The sequence below is a fragment of the Rana temporaria genome, chromosome 2 (genome assembly GCF_905171775.1).
Source record: "Rana temporaria chromosome 2, aRanTem1.1, whole genome shotgun sequence".
Classification (NCBI taxonomy): domain Eukaryota; kingdom Metazoa; phylum Chordata; class Amphibia; order Anura; family Ranidae; genus Rana; species Rana temporaria.
The window spans coordinates 363016493-363043216 of NC_053490.1; the positions used below are offsets into that span (position 1 = coordinate 363016493).

At 44.1% G+C, this 26724-nt stretch overlaps 1 protein-coding gene across 2 annotated transcripts in view; it reads left to right on the forward strand.

The window, feature by feature from the left end:
• The first annotated feature begins 9915 nt into the window (after positions 1–9915).
• GNAT2 (G protein subunit alpha transducin 2) overlaps positions 9916–26724 on the forward strand; it is a 73848-nt gene continuing 57039 nt past the window's right edge. The window contains exon 1 of one of the 2 annotated variants that reach the window (XM_040337641.1): positions 9916–10576. In XM_040337641.1, coding sequence (XP_040193575.1) covers positions 10459–10576 — 118 coding nt within the window. In that variant the 5' untranslated portion in view covers positions 9916–10458. Of the gene's footprint in view, positions 10577–10627; positions 10657–26724 lie in introns of those variants that run through there. The other variant, XM_040337642.1, reaches the window with a different exon arrangement.

The window sequence follows — 26724 nt, forward strand, 5'->3', positions numbered from 1 at the left end:
GACACAGAACACCGAGTGAAAATACTTGCTGATCAGTCACTGCCTTTGGTATTAATATGAGAACACCAGCAAATGTATTCACATAGCTTTAGGTGCACACTGTGCAGAGGACACAGTACACCAAGTGAAAATACTTGCTGATCAGTCACTGCCTGTGGTATTAATATGAGAATACCAGCAAATGTATTCACGTAGCTGTGGGTGCACACTGTGCAGAGGACACAGTACACCAAGTGAAAATACTTGCTGATCAGTCACTGCCTGTGGTATTAATATGAGAACACCAGCAAATGTATTCACATAGCTTTAGGTGCACACTGTAGAGGACACAGTACACCAAGTGAAAATACTTGCTGATTGGTATTAATACTTGCCTTTGGTATTAATATGAGAACACCAGCAAATGTATTCACATAGCTTTAGGTGCACACTGTGCAGAGGACACAGTACACCAAGTGAAAATACTTGCTGATCAGTTACTGCCTGTGGTATTAATATGAGAACATCAGCAAATGTATTCACGTAGCTTTGGGTGCACACTGTGCAGAGGACACAGTACACAAGTGAAAACACAGTACTTGCTGATCAGTCACTGCCTGTGGTATTAATATGAGAACACCAGCAAATGTATTTACGTAGCTTTAGGTGAACACTGTGTAGAGAACAGAGTACACTAAGTGAAAATACTTGCTGATCAGTCACTGCCTTTGGTATTAATATGAGAACACCAGCAAATGTATTCACATAGCTTTGGGTGCACACTGTGCAGAGGACACAGTACATCAAGTGAAAATACTTGCTAATCAGTCACTGCCTGTGGTATTAACTACTTCCCGACCACGCACCGCCGTTCTACGTCGGCAAGGTGGCTGTCCTAGGCGAGAGCACGTAGTATAACGTCCTCTCTTCTAGCCGCCACTAGGGTGCGTGTGCCCGGCGGGCTCGATCGCCGCCGGGCACCCGCGATTGCTCGTTACAGAGCGGGGACTGGGAGCTGTGTGTGTAAACACACAGCTCTCGGTCCTGTCAGCGGGGGAAATGCTGATCTTCTGTTCATACAATGTATGAACAGAGGATCAGTGTTTCCCCTAGTGAGGCCACCCCCCCCACAGTAAGATAACACCCAGGGAACATACTTAACCTCTTCCCCGCCCCCTAGTGTTAACCCCTTCACTGCCAGTGGCATTTTTATAGTAATCCAATGCATTTTTATAGCACTGATCGCTATAAAAATGCCAATGGTCCCAAAAATGTGTCAAAAGTGTCCGAAGTGTCCGCCATAATGTCGCAGTACCGAAAAAAAAATCGCTGATCGCTGCCATTACTAGTAAAAAAATATATTAAAAATACCCTAACGCTTATTGCGATTTTTTTTTACGAAAAATAGGTAGAAGAATACGTATCGGCCTAAACTGAGGAAAAAAAATGTTTTTTTATATATTTTTGGGGGATATTTATTACAGCAAAAAGTAAATATAGAGCAAAATTGTCGCTCTATTTTTGTTTATAGCGCAAAAAATAAAAACCGCAGAGGTGATCAAATACCACAAAAAGAAAGCTCTATTTGTGGGAAAAAAAGGACGCCAATTTTGTTTGGGAGCCACGTCGCACGACCGCGCAATTGTCAGTTAAAGCGGCGCAGTCCCGAATCGCAAAAAGTACTCTGGTCTTTGGGCAGCAATATGGTTCGGGGGGTAAGTGGTTAATATAGTTACATAGTTAGTCAGGTTGAAAAAAGACCATCCAGTTCAACAACAAAAACATAAACAAACAAAATAAAAAACACAGTACTATCCCATACACCCAACTCCATACCCACAGTTGATCCAGAGGAAGGCAAAAAACCCCAGCAGAGCATGATGCAATTTGCTACAGCAGGGGAAAAAATTCCTTCCTGATCCCCCGAGAGGCAATCGGATTTACCCTGGATCAACTCTACCTACAAATCTTAGTACTCAGTTATATTCTGTACATTTAGGAAAGAATCCAGGCCTTTCTTAAAGCAATCTACTGAGCTGGCCAGAACCACGTCTGGAGGGAGTCTGTTCCACATTTTCACAGCTCTTACGGTGAAGAAACCTTTCCGTATTTGGAGATGAAATCTCTTTTCCTCTAGACGTAAAGAGTGCCCCCTTGTCCTCAGTGTTGACCGTAACATGTGTATGAGAACACCAGCAAATGTATTCACATAGCTTTAGGTGCACACTGTGCACAGTACACCAAGTGAAAATACTGCAGCTAGCACAATCACCTGCCTGCCTGTATATTAGGAAGAGCGGATCTAGCTAAACTCAATACAGTGTATAAATATATATACAACACCTGGGATGCTTATACAGTATATCCTCTACACACTGTAACTGTAACTGACTCGCCTGCCTGCCTGATCTATATAACTCAAAATAAACGACACTCTCTCTCTCTCTATCTGTCTTTAACCACTTAAGCCCCGGACTATTTTGTTGCTAAATGCCCAGGCCAGGTTTTGCGATTCGGCACTGCGTCGCTTTAACAGACAATTGCGCGGTCGTGCGACGTGGCTCCCAAACAAAATTGGCGTCCTTTTTTCCCCACAAATAGAGCTTTCTTTTGGTGATATTTGATCACCTCTGCGGTTTTTATTTTTTGCGCTATAAACAAAAATAGAGCGACAATTTTGAAAAAAATTCAATATTTTTTACTTTTTGCTATAATAAATATCCCCCAAAAACATATAAAAAAAATGTTTTCCTCAGTTTAGGCCGATACGTATTCTTCTACCTATTTTTGGTAAAAAAAAATCGCAATAAGTGTTTATCGATAGGTTTGCGCAAAATTTATAGCGTTTACAAAATAGGGGATAGTTTATTTGCATATTTATTATTTTTATTTTTTTTACTACTATTGGCGGCGATCAGCAATTTGTTTCGTGACTGCGACATTATGGCGGACACTTCGGACAATTTTGACACATTTTTGGGACCATTGTCATTTTCACAGCAAAAAATGCATTTAAATTGCATTGTTTATTGTGAAATGACAGTTGCAGTTTGGGAGTTAACCACAGGGGGCGCTGTAGGAGTTAGGGTTCACCTAGTGTGTGTGTTTACAACTGTAGGGGGGTGTGGCTGTAGGACTGACGTCATCAATCGAGTCTCCCTGTAAAAGGGATCACTCGATCGATGCAGCCGCCACAGTGAAGCACGGGGAAGCCGTGTTTACATACGGCTCTCCCCGTTCTTCAGCTCCGGGGAGCGATCGCGATGGGGCGGCTATAAACGAATAGCCGCACCGTCGTCCCGGATCGCTCCCCGCGGGAATCCGCCCGCCGCACGCAGCGGAGGGGGTCCCGATCGGACCCCCCACCCGCTAGAAGGCAGGGACGTATATATACGCCCATCTGCCTGTACGTGCCATTCTGTGGACGTAAATAGGCGTGCGGCGGGCGTTAAGTGGTTAACCACCACACAACACACTACACAAGTCCACTACGGAGGCGGCCTTATATAGTGTGGGGCGTGTACTAAACCCCCCTGAGACATGATTGGCCAAAGCCACCCTGGCTTTGGCCAATTATGGCTCTCCGTTTTTGCGCGGTATGATTGGCCAAAGCATGCAGGTCATAGTACATGCTTGGCCAATTATTAGCCGGCAATGCACTGCGGTGCCGCAGTGAATTATGGGTCGTGACACGTCACTCGAATTTGGCGCGAACGGCCCATAACGTTCGTAATTTGAGGAACGGTTGAACATGCGATGTTCGACTCGAACATGAGTTTGACTCGAACACGAGGCTTATCCCTAGTTGTTATATTATTCCCCTCTCTTTTCTGTAAGGATAAGTACAGTTTGTTTGAATTGTTATTTTGATATTTAATTTACAGACACCATGAGATCTCATATTAATTCTTTCCACAGCTTGTCACTGTGGAAATACTTGTGCCCAGCCATCACTGCACTTGCATGGCATCATCTTCAGTAGCTTCACTGCACTGCACATGAGCACATGATTTTTGCACTCATCTCTCTTCCTGCACCTGGCTCCCATTGGACAGCACTGCAATCTCTGTACAGCTGGAATTCTGCAGCTAGACTTTCTACTCCTGAGACTAGGAAAAGTTCCTTTCGTCCCTTTCAGGCCATCAGCAAGACATTTAAGTCTGGAACACACTTTTGGCAGAAGACACGGACCTCCAAGTCTAGTTCTAAGCTTCTCTTGAGGTGAGGTGAGGTGAGGTGAGCCCACTTAAACAAGAAATGGGGTCAATTCTATTTTTTTTTTTTTTCACTTCAGACTCCAACCTCATAGAGTATGCGTGTATACGCTCATGTTCTGTTTGCCAGCCCTTAGCGTCTCTAGTTTTGGTTTCGCATCATTAGTGTGTCTCTTTTAATTTGTTTGCTTTTCTTGTTCATGTGACTTTTTTTCTTTTTTTCTTATTAAGATGTGTTCATCGTTAATTATTAGATTTTTTATATATTATGAAACTTACCCTTTTATACCCTTATCCTTCCCTCCCCCTTCCCTTCTCCCTCCCCTCTCCCTCCCCTCTCCCCTCCCTCCCTCCCTCCCCCTATCTCACCTAAATAATCTCTGATGCCACCTAGATTTCCTTTTTTTTTTTTTTGGGGGGGGGGTTATCTTAACTCGCCTCCCTTAATTTTTCAGCATAACTCCAAGATTTCTTAAAGGTCCTCCAGTTATCCCATTTCTTAACTTGTGCTATGTTATTGCCTTCCAATCCCTTTCTCAGTTCTTCCATTCTATAGGTCTCTTCCACCGAGTCAATCCATTCCCAAATTGAGGGACAGTCCACCTCCTGCCATTTTCTTGGTATTAACCTCTTGGCTGCGTTAAGTAGGTGTGGAACTAGGGTTTTCCTATATTTTTTAATTCCTTCCTCTCCCCCATGGAACAGTACCACCCAGGGGTCCAACTTAATTTTCCCCTTTGTAATTTCTTCTATGCACCCCAGGATTTTTTCCCCAAATTCCTCAACTTCGGGGCACTTCCACCATAGGTGGGCCATGTTTCCCGGGAGACCACATCCCCTCCAGCAGTCTCCTGTTTGCCCTTCATTAAATTTAGATAATTTGTCTGGGGTCATATACCACCCAGTGATGCATTTATAACTCATCTCCGCTGTGCGACTATCTACCGCCGAGGAGTGTACCAGAGTCAGCATTTTGTCTATTGTGACCCTATCTCTTTGTGACCCACGTTCCCTCTCCCATTTTTCAACGAATGGAGGAGTCATTCGCCCGTCCACCTTCAAAAGTATCTTATATAGTTTTGAGATAGTTCCCTTGACCCTCTCAGTTGTACACAGTTTTTCCAGTTCGGTCAGCTGCTCGCCTGACCTCAGTGGGTGCATCAGAGTTTGGATAAAGTGATCTAGCTGCTGATACCTCCATTCGTTGATTTCTATAAGGTTTTTTTTCCCCTTTAATTCTTGTAGTGTTAGTAGGTGCCCATCTTTAATTATATCTCTTAATTGCATAGTGTCCTTTTTTATCCAATTTCCTCCAATCTGTGTTTTACCAGGTGCAAAATAATCATTATTTTTTAATGCTAATAAGGGTGAATTATATTCCTTTTCCATTTTCTTATATACTGTGTCCCAAATTTTTAGTGCGTTTTTTGTTATCTTATGTGTATTCTTATCAAGTGCCCTAAATTGGGGCGGGTTCCATATAATCTTATCCAACCTTGTCTTTGACAGTTCATTTTCAATGTTGACCCACCTTTTTTCTTTGCTGGCTCTGGCCCACTCCACCACCCTCGCCACCACTACTGCATCGTAATATGTTTTAATATCCGGTACTGCTAGTCCCCCCTTATTTTTTGGTTGTCTTAGGCCCCGTACTCACGACCAAACATGTCTGCTGAAACTGGTCGGCAGACCAATTTCAGCAGACATGTTCCGTCGTGTGTACAGCCGCGCGGACAGGATTCCAGCAAACAATTGTCTGACAGACCGTTTCTGAGCAGACAACTGTTTCCCGGACTTGCTTTAAAACAGTTCGCTGGAAACCTGTCCGCCCGGACATGTATGGTCGTCTGTACAGACCTACCGTACATGTCCTGCCGCCCGCCATCCCTCGCATGCGTCGAATGACTTTGACGCATGCGTGGAAGCATTTTCAAGGCAGGCCGCCCACGCCGGCGCGTCATTGTCGCGGCAACACCGCGTCATCGACGCGTCGACACCGCGGACACGCCCCACGTATTGTTTACGCGCGGTCTTCTGTTTGATGGTGTGTATAGCCATCGAACAGAAGTCCCCGGGCAGTCCCCGGCCAGACATGTCCGATGGAAACGGTCTGCAGACCGTTTTCATCGGACATGTCCTGCCGTGAGTACTCGGCCTTAGGGTCTGGAGAGAAATTCTATGTTCTTATCCTTCCAGATGAAATTCATAATCTGTTTCTTAAGAGCTGAGAAAAGTATTTCAGGCAAACTTATAGGTATCATCTGAAACCTGTAGGTAATTTTTGGGAGTATAACCATTTTACAGTAGTTAATTCGCCCTATCCAGGATATTGGTCTGTTTTTCACCTTCCCTATTTCTTTCCTGATTTCATTTAACAGGGGGATAAAATTTATCGCATACATTTTTTTAATTGATTTTGCTAAGAGGATGCCCAGGTACTTAAGTTCTTTTACCCACGAGAATCGGTGCTCCGTTCTAAGGTCCTTCTCTTCTCGCCTATTTATATTAATGCTCAAGATCTCAGTTTTGGCTACATTGATTTTAAAGTTTGATATTTCTCCGTACTGCGTACATAGGTCTAATAACTTTGGAATTGAGGTTTTGGGGTTTGTCAGATAGAAGAGGACGTCATCTGCAAACGCAGAGAGTTTATGTTCATCCTCTCCTATTTGAACTCCTCCAATATCAGGACAATTACATACCCTGGCCAGCAGTGGTTCCAAGGAAAGCACGAACAGGAGTGGCGACAGAGGACACCCCTGCCTTGTTCCATTTTTCATTGTCAGTGCTTGGGAGAGGCTACCATTTATTTTTATTTTGGCCCTAGGTTCCTGATAGAGCGTCGCTATCCACTCCCTCATCCTTTGGCCGAATCCCATTTCCTCCAGGGTGCGTAGCATGAGTCCCCAGTCTACCCTGTCAAATGCCTTTTCTGCATCTATAGACAGGAGTAGACCTGGGGACCCAGTCGCTTTCATTTTTTGAATTATCAATAATGCTCTAACTCCATTATCCCTCCCCTCTCTTCCTTGGATGAATCCTGTCTGGTCTGGATGTACCAGATTTATCATTTCCTGTTTGACTCTCTCAGCCAGGACCTTTGCGAACAATTTTATATCATTGTTCAACAAAGATATCGGTCGATACCCTGTGCAGTCCCTCCTGTCCTTGCCCTCCTTAGGGATAACCGTAATAGTTGCCTCTGAGGCCTCTCTGCTTAAGTTAAAATCTTTTCCCAGTCCGTTAAAGTATTGACATAGTTTTGGTATAAGGATCTTCTTGCATATTTTGTAATACAAGATGGTAAAGCCGTCGGGGCCTGGACTTTTACCTGAGGCTGAGCCCGCAAGAGCCAGCTCGATCTCCTATTCCGTAATTGGCCTATCCATCACTGATGCATCACTTCTACTTATTTTTGACAGCCTTGCTTCCTTCAGGAATTTTGCAATTTTATTTATTTTTTCCCCTTTCTGACCATTCTTTTGTTCCACCGAGTACATTTTCTCGTAATATACTCTGAAGGTTTCCGCTATATCTTTTGTTGTATGCATCACCTCTCCTTTTCCATTTTTTATTTTATCTATGTAATTTTTTGATTTCTTTTTCTGCACCATCCTTGCTAGATGTTTATTTGTTTTATTCCCCCACATGTATCTTTCCCTAGCTATTAGATTAAAATCCCTTTTAGTTTCTTGGTCCAAAAGTTCTTTTAGTTTGTTGCGTTTGTTAACCAAGTCTATATATATATATCTTGTTGCTTTACCATTTTCTTATGTTTTTGTTCTAACAGGAAGATCTCTTCTATCAATTTTTATTTTTTACGGCTTTTTTCTTTTTTTTTCCTTGCTCCCTCTGAGATCAGGGCCACTCTTATCACCACTTTGTGTGCGTCCCACAATGTTGCTACTGAAACTTCATCTGACTCGTTTAGCCTGAAATACTCTTCCAGCTCCTTTTGGACCCTTGTTAGACTAGTCTCGTCTATCAGGAGATGTTCGTTTAACCTCCAGTTTTGGAATGACTTCTGATTTCCTGGGATGTTTATTGAGATGCTAACCGGGGCATGGTCAGAAATCGTCATGGTTTCTATTTTCGTCTCTACCGTCAATTCTATTTGTAACAAACATTTGGTAAAAAAAAATGGACCACCTTCAATGAAGAAGCATGTGTACACCAATCTCCCCATAAACTGGTGTGTGCATGTTTCCACATTGATAGCAATGTTACAAATAATTATTTTTTCTGTAAAGTTAATTCCCTTTATGGTACCTATAAAGTTTGTTAATAGTATATATGGATGTGGTACCCCCTTGGTTTAACCTGGGAGCTGCCAATCAGGATTTGCCAGCACCTATGGAAGGACACTATGGGCTACAGTGCTGGTGTGTAAAATTCCAGGATATACTAGGCCGCTGGTGCCTGCCAGTCCACCAAAAGGTGGTGCAGCACTAGTACTTGGATCCTGCTGCATATGAGACAAGTCATGTGTTTCTAGCACTTCAGCTACCAGATAAAGCCTCCAACGTACAAATACATGATTGTGCCTGTATGAGCCATATGTATGAGGTCAGCAAGAGGTTAACGTAAAAAACCTTCAGTCTTTACAACTATTTTAAATCTTATTTTCAGATATCACAAATGGACCTTGTGACCATCGGTTGACCAGTTTAGCATACCAAAATCACAGAGATGCACTGTCTTAATAGACAGTGCATTTGGCTTCCTCATTCACCATACCCCCAAAGACTACCCGAACAGTGACTCCATCTGATTGGATGGAGTCACTGTTCAACCGACAATTTTCTTGCCGGCTCCTTTGATTTTTCAATACATTTTTGTTGATTAGGGTGTTACAGACAGGGCTAATCACAGCTTGAATTTCAGCTGATTTAGCAGGAATTGGCCAAATTTCAAGCCATGCATAGCCTGCTTAAGAACGTATAGTTTTAACAGTAAGTGTATTCTTTCCTAAAATACTGTAAAGTCCTGCTTCTGATTATACAGTCAACATATTTGTGAAATGCATTTAAGATAAAAAATAATAATCTAACCACACCAGTAAAGCTTGTTTGAGGCCTGAAGGTGATCTGCCTTTAGCAAAATAACTAGTCAGAGCCAGTGTGTAGTGGTGGGAAGATAAAGTATTTGCCAATCATTGTGCAGAAGCCAAAAAAAGAGAAGGACAGCAATGCAGGATTAACTCTAAAATCCTCCACTTTAAAGAGCTTAGTACAGATGTCTGATTCCTGTGTCAGGAGATCCTGGCAGCAAAGCTGTAGGATTAAAAGCAGTTGGTACCTGTCACATTGAATTAACATGTACTAGGAGATGGAACAACTATCATATTATTACAGGGTGCAATGCATGTTTTAGGGGGTCATAAGGCTTTTACTGGAAGAAGTTTCCAGTTCAAATAGGAGAAAAATGCTTGGAAACAGGTTATAGTATTTAAAGACAGAATGTGGATTACTGCTCATAAGCTCATGATACTTAATATAGCATATGACATAACACTTATCCTGAGAACACCAGGATTGACTTAAAATAGCATAGGATAGTGAATCAGTACATCTATTAAAATAAATAATTGCCGGTGAAGCCCAATTACTGTGGTGTTTGAATAATTCATACAGCATTTAGATATTATTTTTTGAGCAAATGTATTTTTTTTTATACAAGAATATAAATTTAAAAAAGCTGAGTTGAATGGATTCTGCTTCAAACTTTCAATGTGAACACATCAGCACCCCCTCCCTTTAGCACTAAGCTTCAAGACCTCTAATGGGATTTCTCAAGTCAGGTGATAATTGGAAACCTTTCATCCCAAGAACCTTATCTAAAAGGGAGCAGAGAAAGGAGCAAGAAGGATACTAAAAAAACTACAGCAAGTGAAAATAAATATTCCAGGAATGGTACAAGGCTACGTCCATAAAAAGAAAGCTTGAACAAGAACAGAAAGTGAACACAGAAGTATTTTGTACATATAGAAAAGCGGCGCCATCCAACAAGTCTAACAAGGAAAAAAGTTATAGCAGTACTGGAGAGCTGGAGATCTGAATTTTAATACATGGAAACTTAATATAGCACAATTTTTTTCAGAAGAGTAATAAAATAAAAAAACAGAACAAGGGATCATCAAATACCTGGAAAAAAAACAACAACTTTAGTACATTTCTCGCAAAGTGGAAGACAAGGAAGCACAGACACCCATAGCATAGAGCTGGAGGAAACTGGGGTGCTTGATACAGAAGGTGGAGACACAGAGATGGGAAGTGGTGCAAGTGCAGAAGACAAAGAGCTAGCAAAGAGATCAAAGGAGCTTGAGAAAAAATTACAGGAAGATGCTGCCATGGATGCCAAGACGGTGAAACTCTTACTACTTGGTGAGAAACAGATGTTTATAAGAGCGTGCTTGTGTGAGAGTATTGAAAAGACAGAAGATGATGATGGAGACACCAAAAAGGTCAATATTTTACAGCAAACAGGTCTATTTATACTAGCATCTATGCATTTTGCAAAGAGATCTGTCAACATGAAGATGAAGTCTGTATTTCAGGGCTGTGTAATATAAATGTATATGCACAAACCTCATTCAAGAGTTATTTAGTAGAGTACAGCATGGCTCCAGTAATTGGCCTACGGACCTGCCCTTAGTATACAATGTAATAAAAAATATGTAAGTCAGTAGTACAAATGGGTTAAACGAATGCAATATGTATGGTAAACCTCAGTTTTGGAGCAGTCATACATATTCTGGAATGATATGGGATACTTGGTAGGGTATAAGGAAACATATTGGGGACAGGTGTATATTTTTACTTATTAGGGAACACAAAATGTTCTGTTTTATTAATGCTTTTATTTATATAATATTTTGATATTGAAAGTCTATATGAAATACTGTATTTATTTGTATAGACTTTCAAAGTCAAAATAAAGATGTTATTGTAATTTTATATTTTTTAAGATTATATATAAAGTGCACCTATGTATTTGTGTAAAACATAGTAATGCATATTAGGTAGTACACTTTGTGCAGTATGTTACAGCACACCACAAATGCATAGTGCAGCATTACAGAAATGATGCAGAGACCGTTTTTCATATTTTTTTCTCTGCTGGCAGCCCATTCAAAGTGAATGGGCTTCCTTAAGACATTGCATGTTGGTGTGGACAATACTATAAACTAGGGTTGTCCAGATACCGATACCAGTATCGGTATCAAGACAGATACCGAGTATTTGCGCTAGTACTCGTACTCGCGCAAATACTCCCGATACCAAAATAGAATACTTTTTTTTTTTTTGTGACATCGAACACAAATTGGATGGCACTGATAGGTGGCACTGGCATTGATTGAATGGCACTCATAAATGGATGGCACTGATAGGTGGCACTGGCATTGATTGAATGGCACTCATAAATGGATGGCACTGATAGGTGGCACTGGCATTGATTGGGTGGCACTGATGAGATGCACTAATAAGCTGCCTCCCTGCACTGATGCACTAATGGGCACTGATCTGCACTGATAGGTGGCACTGGCTAGCTGCACTTTTGGGCACTGGCACCGATGAGCTGCACTGACAGTGATCACTCCTTCAATGATATGTAGTTTTCCAGTACCGTATGCTAAAAAACAGCCCCACACCATGATGTACCAGTTCTTCATAATTCTAAAGAAAATATCTTTGGTCTGTATTGTGGTTTGAAAACGGTCACATGACATTAAAAAAAAGTATCGGTATTCGGTATCGGCGACTACTTGAAAAAAAGTATCGGTACTTGTACTCGGTCCTAAAAAAGTGGTATCGGGACAACCCTACTATAAACTAACAAACATGCAGTAAGGCAACTGTAGCAGGTAGCAACGGTGCAAAGGGGTCCTAAGGATATGCATGTACAGTAAGTATACTTGCATTTAATTTGTATTTTGGAAAATGAGCAAATCAAAATTTATGTCATTTACCCAATACTGATCATGATTTATGATGTATGCTTTTATTGCGGATTAAACTATGAATGCTTCTAATCCCATGCTATAGAACAAACCAAATCTGACAGTCATTAGCGGGATGCTTGCTGAGGGCAATTAGCAAATGAGTAATGCCAGTAAGTAGCAGCACAAGAGCATATTAGAGGACATTAACCCCTTCATATAAATCTCTTAGTAGGTCAAACAACAATGTTAAATTTAAAAGGAGATATTATAGTAGGATAATGTGTCCACTAACAGTACATAGCTATGTATTATAAATCATAAAACTACTATTAGTCATATCTAAGCCTTGGATGATATTACTGTAAATAAATATCAGTATAACATATCTTTTTTATGGTAGAAGTCAGTTTATTTTATTTAGGAGCATTACACAAAATGGTTAAACCTGTACTCTCCTAAGAACTGAGGGCCAGATTCAGGTACAATTGCGGCGGCGCAACGTAACCCGTTTACGTTTACGTTACACCGCCGCAAGTTTTCAGTGTAAGTGCCTGATCCACAAAGCACTTACCTGTAAACTTGCGGCGGTGTATCGTAAACATGTCCGGCGCAAGCCCGCCCAATTCAAATGGGGCGTGTACCATTTAAATTAGGCGCGCTCCCGCGCCGGACGTACTGCGCATGCTCAGTTTAGAAATTCCCGCCGTGCTTTGCGCGATGTGACGTCATTTTTTAGAACGGCGACGTGCGTAGCGTCCATTCGTATTCCCGGATGTCTTACGCCAAAACAAAAAAAAATTCAAATTCGACCCGGGAACGACGGCCATACTTTAACATGGCTCGACTAAAGTTAAGCCATGTTAAAGCAGGTGTAACTTTGCGACGGGAAAAAATTACTAGCGACGACGTAACGAACGCCAAAACCTTTGTGGATCGCCGTAAATCCTCATTTGCATACCCGACGCTGGAATATGACGCAAAATCCCCCCAGCGGCGGCCAAAGTATTGCATCCTAAGATCCGACGGTGTAAGTCAATTACACCTGTCGGATCTTAGGGCTATCTATGCGGAACTGATTCTATGAATCAGCTGCATAGATAGGACAAGAGATACAACGGTGTATCAGGAGATACGCCGTCGTATCTATTCTGTGAATCTGGCCCGGAGTGCATAAAACAATACTGTGTATCGCACTTATTGAAATTAGTACTGTAGATGTGTGCATCCTACCTTGACAGCTTCCAGTGCTGCTAATTAGAATGGCATTAGTTTAGTATTGGTTTGAGCAGACTAGAATGTTTGTTTGCAGCTTTCTATAGGTTATCAGTAGATCTGTGCAAGTACATGGTACATTTCAAGACTGCTTAAAACTCAAACGATTCCATTTTGGTGGAATTACACTGTATTTGAAATGACAAATACCCTCTTTATATGTTCTCAATTCTTGCTGTGTCCTAAATATAGAGAAACGGACTGATTTAAGGGTAGTTTAGGTGACATTTAGGAGTTGGCGTACTAATGGTGATAGACTGTGCACTATATAAGTGCTGTTGTACTTGTTTTTCCCAGAGCTTAGTGAATGTGGTGAAGCTCTGCTGATTTCCATATAGTGAACTTGATGTTTAGTTATTCACTTTACAGTCAACACAGAGGACAAGGGGGCACTCTACGCCTAGAGGAAAAAAGATTTCATCTCCAAATACGGAAAGGTTTCTTCACAGTAAGAGCTGTGAAAATGTGAAATAGACTCCCTGCGGAGGTGGTTTTGGCCAGCTCAGTACAGGCATACCCCGCTTTAAGTACACTCACTTTACATACACTCGCGAGTAAGGACATACCCGCGAGTGTATGTAAAGTGCCTTACAAGTACTGTACAGACATTTTGCAGCCACAGTAGAAGGAGCTAAAGCTCCAAGAGCGCAGCCCGTCCTGTTCCAGTGTGCCCCTGACACCCCCAATACAGACCCTGAGACCTCAACTACAGCCCCTGACCCTCTACTACACCCTAGAAGTGAAAAAATATATTGTTTCACTTTAAGTACATTTTCGTTTTACATACATGCTCTGGTCCCATTGTGTACTTAAAAGTGGGGTATGCCTGTAGATTGCTTTAAGAAAGGCCTGGATACTTTCCCAAATGTACATAATATAACTGGGTACTAACATTCATAGGTAAAGTTGATCCAGGGGAAATCAAATTGCCTCTCGGGGGAACAGGGAGGAATTTTCTTCCCCAGCTGTAGAAAATTGGATCATGCTTTTCTGGGGTTTTTTGCCTTCCTCTAGATCCACTATGGGTATAGAATTGGGTATATGGATTGTATGATATATATTATTTATTTTTATGTTTTTATTATTTATTTTTATGGTTGAACTAGATGGACTTGTGTCTTTTTTCAACCCGACTAACTATGTAACCATGTGCAAGCAAAAATGCTGTGTTTTTTCACTCAATTTGGTATTCTTTACAAAGTCAAGCTTCACTGCACAAACAAGTGCAACTGCACTTGCAACGTTTATTTGTTTTTAGTATTTTAACCCTATTGTGTTCTTTTGCATCTGTGTTTTTTTTTTCTTCTTTTGTTATTTGTGCACTTTCATTAAAAAAAAAATTGTTTCGTTTTTTTCCTTCTTTTCCTTTATGAAAAATACAAAAACATATAAAATAACGCTATTAAGGGGCTGCTATTTTTGCAGACCAGGTCCACAATAGTTGAAATGAGCTACTGTAATCCTCATGAGCCTTTTAAAGCCCATTGACCATTAAATATCAACCATCTTAATTTCACCTTTTGACTTTAATATATTTAGTCAGAATTTTGAAATCTCATGATTTTCTTTGAAATGTCAAGGAAATTAAAAAATGTGTAATAATAGCCAGCATAGCACATTAAAGCAATGCAATGGGCCAAATCCACAGCCAGCGGCGCAAATTAAGTGTCTGTAAACTTATGTCATTTAAGTTACGGCGCCCTAAGTTGGTGTCGTAAGTGCCGTATCCACAGCGCATTTGCGCACAAAATAGCGCCAGCCGTAACCTAAATTCCGAGGCGTAAGGCGGGGTTATGGCAAGTGGGAAGGAAGTGGGCGTGCTTCATTGTAATGAGCCGTGACCCCATGCAAATGAAGGTCCGGCCGTACTGCGCATGCGCGCACGAATCTGCTGCTCACTGCGCATGTGCAGAACTTTGCTGGGCGCAATCAGTGAGATAGGTAAAAGGCCAAGTGTACTTAGTTTGAGGATCGCCCTGTGCTTAAATAGCCCCAGTCAAACACACTTCACTTGCAAAAGTATTTCCCTGTGTTCCCTTCCATGAGCAATTTGCTTCTGCTCTTAGTTTGTCAGTGTTTGTTGGTAAGTTGTGTGTGATAGAGAAGTGTTGGAGGAGTAGTAGATAGTAGTTGTTGTTTGTTTCTGATAAGTGTATTTTTTGTTTGATTGTTTGTGCTAAGTGTTTTTTTTTTTTTTTTTCTGCTTGGATTTTGTGTTTGGTTTTTGTGTGTTTGTTTTGTGTGTATTTTTGTGTGTTTGTCCTGTTTGTTTTCTTGTTGCTGTGTGGTGTTTGTGATGGCCCCCAAACGCAGGAAGCTGAATTTTTCGCATGTTGAAAAGCAAATCCTTGCCAGGTATATCATCCAATATGGAAGATATTTACATGGGCCTGATAGCCGGAACACCTCCCCGGCCCAAAGGAAGAGGATCTATGCCAAAATTACAGATCACATAAATGCGGCGGGGGGAGGGGAGACGAGGACCCCCGCTGGCATTAAGAAAAAGATCAATGATCTGAGGAGTATGGTCCGCAATAAGGTGGCCAAGCTCACTGCGCATAGGAGGGGCACTGGAGGAGGGGGACCATGCCCCATCCGGCTGACTGAGGAGGAATGGGCAGTGGCCCGGTGTTTCGAGCCAGAGCAGGTGGTGGGCCTGCCTGGTTATCAGTCTGATGTTCCTGTGAGGCCAGGTAAGGTTTTTGTTTTTCTATTTGGTGATTAGCATGTGTGGGTGGGGGAAGGGAAGATGTGCCAAGTGTGTGGATCCTCAAACCTGTGATTGTTTGGTGTCCTCCACAGATGACCAGGAGATTGCTGGGCCATCAGGCCAGGCTGCTGCACCACCCCAAAGACAAGAGGCTGCAGAGGAGTCCCCAGGGGAGGGGAGTGGCCAAACCTCTCCTCATGAGGAGGCTGAGGGGGAGGAGGCTGAGGGGGAGGAGGCTGAGGGGGAGGAGGATGAGGGGGAGGAGGAAGAAGATCTCCAGATTGGCCGGGAAATCATTATTGCCACTGATCTCATGACATTTGAGGATACCCTTGAGGCTCCCCCAGAGGCTACCCCAGAGGCTGGCACCAGTCAGGCCACCATCAGGGGTAGCCCCTCCCACTCCTCCCCCAACATGCCGCAACCCACAAGGGTCACTCTATCCCCTCCTCCCAGGCCACAAGCCTCAGGGGCAGGCAGGATGGCGACCCAGGAGACCAGGGGGGGTCTGAGCATCTTCCGGCCAGTCTGCTGAGGGACAATGCCCAGCAGAGCCGCAGTCTGGGTGACATCAAAAAAACTATGGCCAAGATGGAGCACAGCCTGGATGTAATGAGGGAGTCACTCAGTGATGTGGCCACCAATTCATTGGGGGTCATCACCTGTTTGTGGTCCCTGCATACCGCCACAACAGGCGTGGCCCAGAAGGTGACTGCCCTCACCCGGGCTGTGCAGGACAACACCCGGGCTGTGCAGGACAACACCCGGGCTGGCCAGGCCAATACGGCTGCCATCACTGTCTGCCTGAACAGGATAGCAGTGGCCTTGGAGGGCAGGCCAGCCAGAGGTCAGACACCAGGGGAGGCTCCTCCTTCCCCTGCTCACACCCCCCCCCGTGAAGATCCTCCAGGTGCCCGTGGCCGTGCCCGTGGCCGTGCCCCTGCCCGTGGGCAGCCCAGACGGAGCACTCGCCGCCGGACTTAAATTGCAGGGGTACTTTTGTTTTTTTTTGTTGTTTTTTATAATTTTGTTTATTATACTGTACTTATGATTTGGTTTATGTGTGTGAATGATGTGTGAATGTGGGGGGGGTGGCATTCCTGACAAAATAAGGGTGTCACCCTCAGTTTTGGTGGAGAAGGGATCCCCAGGACCAGGGAGAAGTGATCCCAGGTTCCTGAATGGTGTATGAATGCACAGTGACATAATTGGAGCCGTGGCGTGGCGTTACTGCTCCCAAGTACCAAAGGGGGGGGGTACTTGGATCTAATCCAATTCGATGTGCATGTGATGTGTCTGTGCTAGGGACCACAGTGGTGTGCATTCATGCATTCTCATTGTGACATAATTCATGTGCGTTTCCAGAGAAAAAAACATTCTCAATGTGACATTATTCATGTGCGTTTACTGTGCAAAGCAACATTCTCATTGTGACATAATTCATGTGCGTTTCCAGTGAAAACAAATATTATCATTGTGACATTATTCATGTGCGTTTACTGTGAAAAGATGCCTTCTGCGAGGCGTCTCCTGGCTACTGTGCCCTCAGTAGACCGGGTAGAGTGGGTTAGGGGGGGATTGTCTGGGTGGGGGGTCAGGTCAGCACATAAGTTAATCTCCAGTCCCCTTCTCATGGCAAAGTTGTGAAGAATACAACAAGCACCGATTATTTGGCACACAAAGTCTGGGGAATACAACAATGTACCCCCAGACTTATCCAGGCATCTGAAGCGGGACTTCAGCAGCCCAAATGTGCGTTCCACCACTGCCCGGGTGCGAATATGAGCCTCGTTGTAGCGTTGCTCTCCTGGGGTTTGGGGGTTCCTGAATGGGGTCATCAGATGTGGTCCCAGGGCATATCCAGAGTCACCTGGAAGGGAAAAAACAGGAGGATATTAGTCATGCATGTGCCCCTTGTGATGTCTGCATCATGGGGGGGGACAGTCATACCTGACACCCATGTCACTCACCAACCAGCCAGCTGTCTCCATACACGTTCAGCTCCAAATCTCGAGATATGTTGGTCTGCCGGAATATATAGCTGTCATGGCACGAACCAGGAAATTTGGCACAGACATGCCAGATGAGGCCATGGGCATCTACGATTACCTGGACATTTATGGAATGCCGGTTTTTGCGATTCCTGAACAGGTGCTCTGTATCATGGGGGGGCTGTAGTGCCACATGGGTACAGTCAATGGCCCCGATGGTCCGTGGGAATCGGGCAATCTGATAAAAGTCCGCCATGGTCTTCAATCGCTGGTCCTCCTGGGTGGGCTTTTGAAATTGATTGCCCATGCGTCTTAGTATTGCAGGGACTACTTGGTGCACACACCTGCTCATCGAGGACTGTACCATCCCAGCCAGACGTCCACATGTTCTTTGGAAAGACCCAGTGGCAAGAAAATGCAGGGTTGCCATTACTTTGATGTGAGGTGGCAGGGCATGGGATCGTTGGGTTGGGGTGTTGAGATCATCCTGCAGGATTCTGGTTAATTCCAGGATGGCTTCCTGGTTAAAGCGGAAGTTGCCATAGACCTCAGAAGCAGTCATGCCAAAGAGATCTTGGCGTGGGCGGTATACCCTCTCCTGTGCCCTCCTCCTCCTCCTCTGTGCCCTCCTCCTTCTCTGCGCCTGTAAAGTAGCGAGTGCCGTTATAATCATGGATGGGCCGGGCATTTTGGCAGTCAGATTGAAGTCCAGCAAAGATGTGTTGTCAGCTCTTCCTCAATGGTGTTGCTTCAGCAGACCTTTACAGGGCAGGTGTAAAATTAGGGCTGCTTTTATAAAGTCTAATTTTGCTCCAGGAAACTAACAGGTGTGCACAGGGCGTAATCTACGGCGCACAGGGCGTAATCTACGGCGCACACACTTAATTTTGTGGATCGCCCTATCTCCCTCATTTGCATCTTTGCCTATCAAATAAAGCGGCGTGACTAGCGTAATTTGTGTCAGAGGATGCGCCGTTGTAATTATTTTAGGTAGGACGGAAAAAACGGATTTTTCGTTTTGAGGATCAGGCGCAAAGATTTGCGCGGTGTAAAATTAGAAATCTCGAGTTAAGTCGACGCATCTGCTTTGTGGATTTGGCCCAATATTCTTATAATTGGATAATTACAGAAGAAACAGAGTGCATTTTGTAAATGAAAATTAAATGTTATGTTATTGGGAACATATAGAAATGTTAATTGTGCCTTAACAGTACCCTAAAAAAATGTACATTTGTCTGGAATATCTCCTGAAAATGACAGTGCACTTCCTATTTGAGGGTGCCTGAGATCTCACACTGCATAAACACAGGAGAGCATCTCCTGTGTTTATGCAGTGTGAGATCTCAGGCACTGCGGTCTCTGTTTGCTGGCAGGTTTGGAGTGATATTTGGTGATTTGGTGCTGTGCTGTTCATTGTGTTTTAAGTTTAAAGAAAGAAGAGTGTCATTTTGTGAAGGTTAAACCTTTTTTTCCTGCAAAGAGAGGCCTTTCTCCTTTGCAGTGACCTTAAAGTGAAAAAGTTTGCACCAAGTTTATAATATGAACAGTTTATGTATTTTTTTAATGCTTGTTTTCTTGCAAAAATTCCTCTATGTATTCATTTATCAAACTCTCAAACTATCAAACTCTCAAGTATTTTCCTGACTATAAACGTTAAGCTTATGGGCCTATAGTTACTTAGTAAAGAATTAGATTTTGCTTTTAAAATATAGGCATCACATTGGCCTTGCATCAATCCATTGGTAACGTTGATTATTAAATTTAGAAACAATGTCCTATCATAACATGTGGGTGTAAGCCATATCGTCTGGGTGTTCTACTCAGATTTTTTTTCTCAAACCGTTTCTGGATCGTATCAATTTTGAGCCACTGTAGTAAAACTGAGGCTGTGGCTATACTATACACATTACAGAATTGAGTTACACAATTTTAATTTATAAATGCAAAGCTGAAGATGGTATATAATAGATTTGACTTCTCTTTGTCCCCAATCACCAACTCTTAGTTATCTCATAAAGGCAATGGGGTAGATTCAGGTAGATTTGCGCAGTTTTTACGGAGGCGCAGCGCACCGTTTTGCCGCTGCGCCTCCGCAAATTACCTGCGCTACCCTTGATTCACGGAGCAGTAGCTCCGTAAATTGCGTGGGCGCTCCGGCAAAATGCCCGGCGTAAGCGCGCGCAATTTAAATGATCCCGCGGGAATCATTTAAATTAGGCGCGTTCCCGCGCCGAGCGTAGGGCGCATGCTCCGTCGGGAAAATTTCCCGACGTGCATTGCGGCAAATGACGTCGCAAGGACGTCATTTGCTTCAAAGTGAACGTGAATGGCGTCCAGCGCCATTCACGATTCACTTACGCAAACGACGTAAAATTTAAACTTCGCAACGCGGGAACGAGGGGTATACGTGGCATTGGCTGCCCCTGCTATTAGCAGGAGCAGCCTTACGCGAAACCTGACGGACGGAAACGACGTAAACTGCGTACGCAGGGCTCGCGTAACGTTGTGAATCGGCGTTAGTATGCAATTTGCATACTATACGCTGACCACTACGGGAACGCCCCCTAGCGGCCATCGTAAGAATGCAGCCTACGATACGATGGCATAAGAAGCCTTATGCCATTCATATCTTAGGCTGCAGTCGGGGTATCGAGGTTCCTGAATCAGGAGCATTCGATACGCCGGGGCAAGTAAGCAATTGCGCTGCGTAACTTTGGTTACGCAGGCGCAATTGCTCTTTGAATCTACCCCACTGTGTGCTCATATCTTATCTTTTTAATACGTATATATATAGTCAATTATACATATTTCCATTTCTGTTCTGGATCCTTTAACCACTTCAGCCCTGGAAGGATTTACCCCCTTAATGACCAGGCCATTTTTGCATTACGGCATTACGTTGCTTTACATGACAATTGCGTCGTCGGGTGACATTGTACTCAAACAAAATTGACGTCCTTTTTCCCCACATATAAATCTTTCTTTTGGTGGTATTTGATCACCTCTGCGGTTTTTAAGACCAACAATTTTGAAAAAAACAACAATATTTTTTACTTTTTGCTATAATAAATATCCCAATTTTTCTTTTTAAAGAGGAACTGCAGTCTGCCCACATAATTTGGAATAAAAACATCTTTGCCATTCTGAAGCCTCCCTCCAACCACTTTGCATATTATTTTATATATACTGTACTAAATATGCTGCATAAATCTCCCTTCACTGAGTCTGCCTGCAACCATTTAACTGTGGGCAGATAAAGCTGCTGCCTGTTCACTTCCTGGATTTTGCACAGATACACAGAGGCACACCTACAGCTCTCATTGGCCCTCTTATGACTCGCCCCCCCCTTCCTGGCAAACTCTCACAAGAGTGAGAGAGAGAGCTGTGCATTGTCATAAGCGGCGGCCATACTTTAACATTACTATTCCAACTATTTGATGGAATAACTTTAGGCCTGATAAAGCGTTACGTAAACGGCGTATCTGTACTGCGTCGGCCGGGCGTACGTTCGTGAATAGGCGTATCTAGTGATTTACATATTCTACGCCGACCGCAATGGAAGCGCCACCTAGCGGCCAGCCTAAATATTGCACCCTAAGATAGGATGGCGCAAGCTGTCGTATCTTAGATAGGTTTAAGTGTATCTCTGTTTGAGAATACACTTAAACTTAGGTCGGCGCAGATTCCGAGTTAGGTCGGTGTATCTACTGATACGCCGACCTAACTCTATCTGAATCTAGCTAATAGTGTCTACAAAATAGGGGATATATTTATGCCATTTTTATTATTATTGTTTTACTAGTAATGGCGGTAATCAGTGATTTTTAGCAGGACTGCGACATTGCAGCAGATAGATCGGACACATTTGACACTTTTTTGGGACCAGTGACATTTTTACAGTGACCAGAGCAAAACATAGCCACTGATCACTGTATAAATGCCATTGGCAGGGAAAGGGTTAACACTGGGGGGGGGGGGACAAGGGGTTAAGTTTTCCCTAGGGAGTGTTTCTACCTGTAGAGTGAGTGGACTGACTGGGAGTTGAAAGAGATCCCTGTTCCTGATCACTAGGAACAGACAATCTCTCTCTACTCCCCTGACAGAACGGGGATCTGTTTGTTTACATTGACAGATCCCTGTTCTGGCTCTCTGTGAAATGATCGTGGGTGGCCAGCGAACATCGCGCCTTCTATAGCCATTAAAGGGACCGCCGTACTGTTTTGGCGATTTGTGCAGACAAGCTGTTCCGCACAGTATAACTGCAGCGGCTGATCGGTAGGCAGTTAATGACATATTCATACCCAGTCCTAGTCTTGGAGCACAGCCCTCAGCATGGACAAATTTACTCTCTTTAACCACTTACCCCCCGGACCATATTGCTGGTCAAAGACCAGAGCACTTATTGCACCCTAAGATAGGATGGCGCAAGCTGTCGTATCTTAGATAGGTTTAAGTGTATCTCTGTTTGAGAATACACTTAAACTTAGGTCGGCGCAGATTCCGAGTTAGGTCGGTGTATCTACTGATACGCCGACCTAACTCTATCTGAATCTAGCTAATAGTGTCTACAAAATAGGGGATATATTTATGCCATTTTTATTATTATTGTTTTACTAGTAATGGCGGTAATCAGTGATTTTTAGCAGGACTGCGACATTGCAGCAGATAGATCGGACACATTTGACACTTTTTTGGGACCAGTGACATTTTTACAGTGACCAGAGCAAAACATAGCCACTGATCACTGTATAAATGCCATTGGCAGGGAAAGGGTTAACACTGGGGGGGGGGGGACAAGGGGTTAAGTTTTCCCTAGGGAGTGTTTCTACCTGTAGAGTGAGTGGACTGACTGGGAGTTGAAAGAGATCCCTGTTCCTGATCACTAGGAACAGACAATCTCTCTCTACTCCCCTGACAGAACGGGGATCTGTTTGTTTACATTGACAGATCCCTGTTCTGGCTCTCTGTGAAATGATCGTGGGTGGCCAGCGAACATCGCGCCTTCTATAGCCATTAAAGGGACCGCCGTACTGTTTTGGCGATTTGCGCAGGCTGTTCCGCACAGTATAACTGCAGCGGCTGATCGGTAGGCAGTTAATGACATATTCATACCCAGTCCTAGTCTTGGAGCACAGCCCTCAGCATGGACAAATTTACTCTCTTTAACCACTTACCCCCCGGACCATATTGCTGGTCAAAGACCAGAGCACTTTTTGCGATTCGGGACTGCGTCGCTTTAACTGACAATTGCGCGGTCGTGCGACGTGGCTCCCAAACAAAATTGGCGTCCTTTTTTTCCCACAAATAGAGCTTTCTTTTGGTGGTATTTGATCACCTCTGCGGTTTTTATTTTTTGCGCTATAAACAAAAATAGAGCGACAATTTTGAAAAAAAAATAATATTTTTTACTTTTTGCTGTAATAAATATCCCCCAAAAATATATAAAAAAACATTTTTTTTCCTCAGTTTAGGCCGAGACGTATTCTTCTACGTATTTTTCGTAAAAAAACCCGCAATAAGCGTTTATTGATTGGTTTGCGCAAAAGTTATAGCGTTTACAAAATAGGGGGTATTTTTATGTCATTTTTATTAATATATTTTTTTTACTAGTAATGGCGGCGATCAGCGATTTTTTTTTCGGTACTGCGACATTATGGCGGACACTTCGGACACTTTTGACACATTTTTGGGACCAGTGGCATTTTTATAGCGATCAGTGCTATAAAAATGCATTGGATTACTATAAAAATGCCACTGGCAGTGAAGGGGTTAACACTAGGGGGCGGGGAAGGGGTTAAGTATGTTCCCTGGGTGTGTTCTTACTGTGGGGGGGGGGTGGCCTCACTAGGGGAAACACTGATCCTCTGTTCATACATTGTATGAACAGAAGATCATCATTTCCCCTGCTGACAGGACCGAGAGCTGTGTGTTTACACGGGAGTCGGGGGCGAGCGGGGGGCGCGCACGTGCCTCCGGCGGCGCGCACGCGCCCCTAGTGGCCGCTCTAAAGGGTGACGTTATACTACGTGCTCTCGCCCAGGAGAGCCGACCTGCCGCCGTAGAATGACGGCGGCTGCTCGGCAAGTAGTTAAAGTATAACTAAGGGCAAAACTTTAATGGAGAGGGATTCAATCTCTATTTGTCCTGTTTACCATTATCATTGAAGGTAAAAGAAAATTTAAAAAATGTTGGTTGTCTCCAGAAAAGTAATAAAGGGGAAATCTTCCAATGAGGACACTAGTTATGGTGACCTGAGGGTCCCCAGTGAATTCCCTTAATTTGCAGAGATTTCCTCTCACTTTCTGTTTGGCTATGGGACAGGAAGTGAAGAGAAATCTTCCCGATGGGACACAAATGGCAACAAAATAAAATCTGACAGGGGTTATAACTCTCCCTTATTCTATAAAAAAAAAAAAAGTTTTCCCTTAGTTCTTGTAACGGATTATGTACTATTCTGCCTGGACATTGATAATAACTGCAGGACTTGTTACAGTTGGATTTACCACATTGTATTCTGAGCTCAAAGGGTTAATCATGCAAGGGACGCTTCACTGTTGAATGCTAATAGTCCCTTTGCATAGCTAATTGACTCTCCGTTGTTTAGTTAATCCCTTCAGAATACGGAGGCTGTTATGTGTGAGTGTATAATTGTTTTAAAGGTTAATTGAATTCTATTGTCTGATCAAGTTAAGGAGCCAAAACGGCTAGCGGCTGATTGGCTCAAGGGAGTGTCATTGTTTCAAAGTGTGTGTATTGAAGTCCCCCCTGGGTGGGGGGGAGTGTCATTTGTTTCTGTACAGTTGTAACCAGATATAAGGAGGAAAAATGTGGCAAATAAAGTCAGTCTGCTTGACTCTGCAAACGTAGCCCGTCTCGTTTCTTGGAAGGGCGTTCGATGGGATATACCGGCGGTACCTGCATATCGCAGCTTGCCAGGGAAAAGGACGTCTCCAACGGCTGAGGCCCGCACACTACTTGGGTAGCCGTTACATTGGTTGGCAGCGGTGGGATGGTCCTTTTATCCAAAGAGCAAGTGCTGAATGGAGTCGCAGTACGCCAGGCTGAAAAGATCCACACTGAAAGATTTATTAGAGAGTCGTGGTAGGAGCGCCAGCAACAGACCGCGGAGGGAGCTGATAGCTGAACTGCTGGAGCTGGACGAAATGGATGGATCCATGGAAGGAACGGAGCCCCTTGCACCGGTCAGCGAAGAAGATGTAATTACTGGGATTGTACAGCGGAGATTATCCTTGTATCCAGAAACGTCCGTGGAACTAATCAACCAGCTGTTCCGGGAAGCGAGGGAAGAGATACAAACGAAGAGGGGACAAGAACTGGAACTGGTAAGAGCGAGACAGCCCATTACACCTGCAGTTCCTACCCCCCCACCTGCTGCTACAGGAAAGAAAATACCGTTCACTGCATTTAAAGCTTTTGTAGAAAGTGAGGAGGAAATAGATGGATATTTGGCGGACTTTGAGAGGCAGTGCTCACTACACCAGGTACCACCAGACCAATGGGTCACTATTTTGTCGGGGAAATTGTCGGGCAAAGCCAATGAAGCCTTTCGGGCTCTCGCTCCAGAGGATATTTTACAATATCAGCAAGTTAAAAAGGCGCTGCTAACCCGATATGCCGTAACGCCAGAAGCCTACCGCCGGCGCTTCCGGGAGTCCAAGAAGATGGCTGTGGACTCCCACATGGAATGGGCCAACCAGTTACAAAGGGTGGCATCCCTTTGGGTCCAAGGGTGCAAGGCCAACACCGGGGAGGAAGTATTGCAGCTGTTCCTAATGGAACATTTCTTCCAAGACCTGGCCGCAGACATACAAGACTGGGTACGAGATCGCCGTCCCGCTAACTTAAACGAGGCGGCTCGGCTAGCAGATGAGTACGCGGAGACAAGGAAAGTAAGCCAGGGTACTATGCGGCTGGCTCAGAAGGTAGAACCGCATACTCCAACCGTCACCCCACGCCCAGAGTTTCGGGCTCCAGTCCCACCACGTCCTCAGGGGCCTAGCAACTACCCCCGGGATTCGCCTAGGGTGACGTGCCATCACTGCAGCGACACGGGACATATTGCTCGTTATTGCCCTTTGAGAGCTACAAATAACAATTGGAGACGCACAACACCCAACACAGAGGTCACTCCATCACGTCCCTCTGCGGCCCACTGCCTGGAGACCGAGGGGGGCCCTGAGGAATGTCTGGGAATTTGGTATGAGGCAGACCCAATACAAGCTGCCTCTCCGGATAACCGTCAGCATCACCGTCAGGAGGTACGAGTGAATGGACAAGTAGCACAAGGCCTAAGAGATTCCGGGACTACTATCACTCTGATTCAAAAACATCTGGTAAAGCCAGAGAACGTGTCCACTCGCACAGTTGCCGTCCGGGTCGCAGGGGGTGCTGTATCTCGCGTACCCACCACCCGGGTGCACTTAGACTGGGGAGCCGGGTCAGGAAAGACCACAGTTGGTATCATGGACAACCTACCTGCCGAAGTGGTGCTGGGCAATGACATTGGCCCTCTGACTTCGGCTTATTTACCTACACCTGCTGCTGCTTGTCCCGTGACCACCCGCGTTGCTGGAATCAACCCGCTTGCTGCTGAGA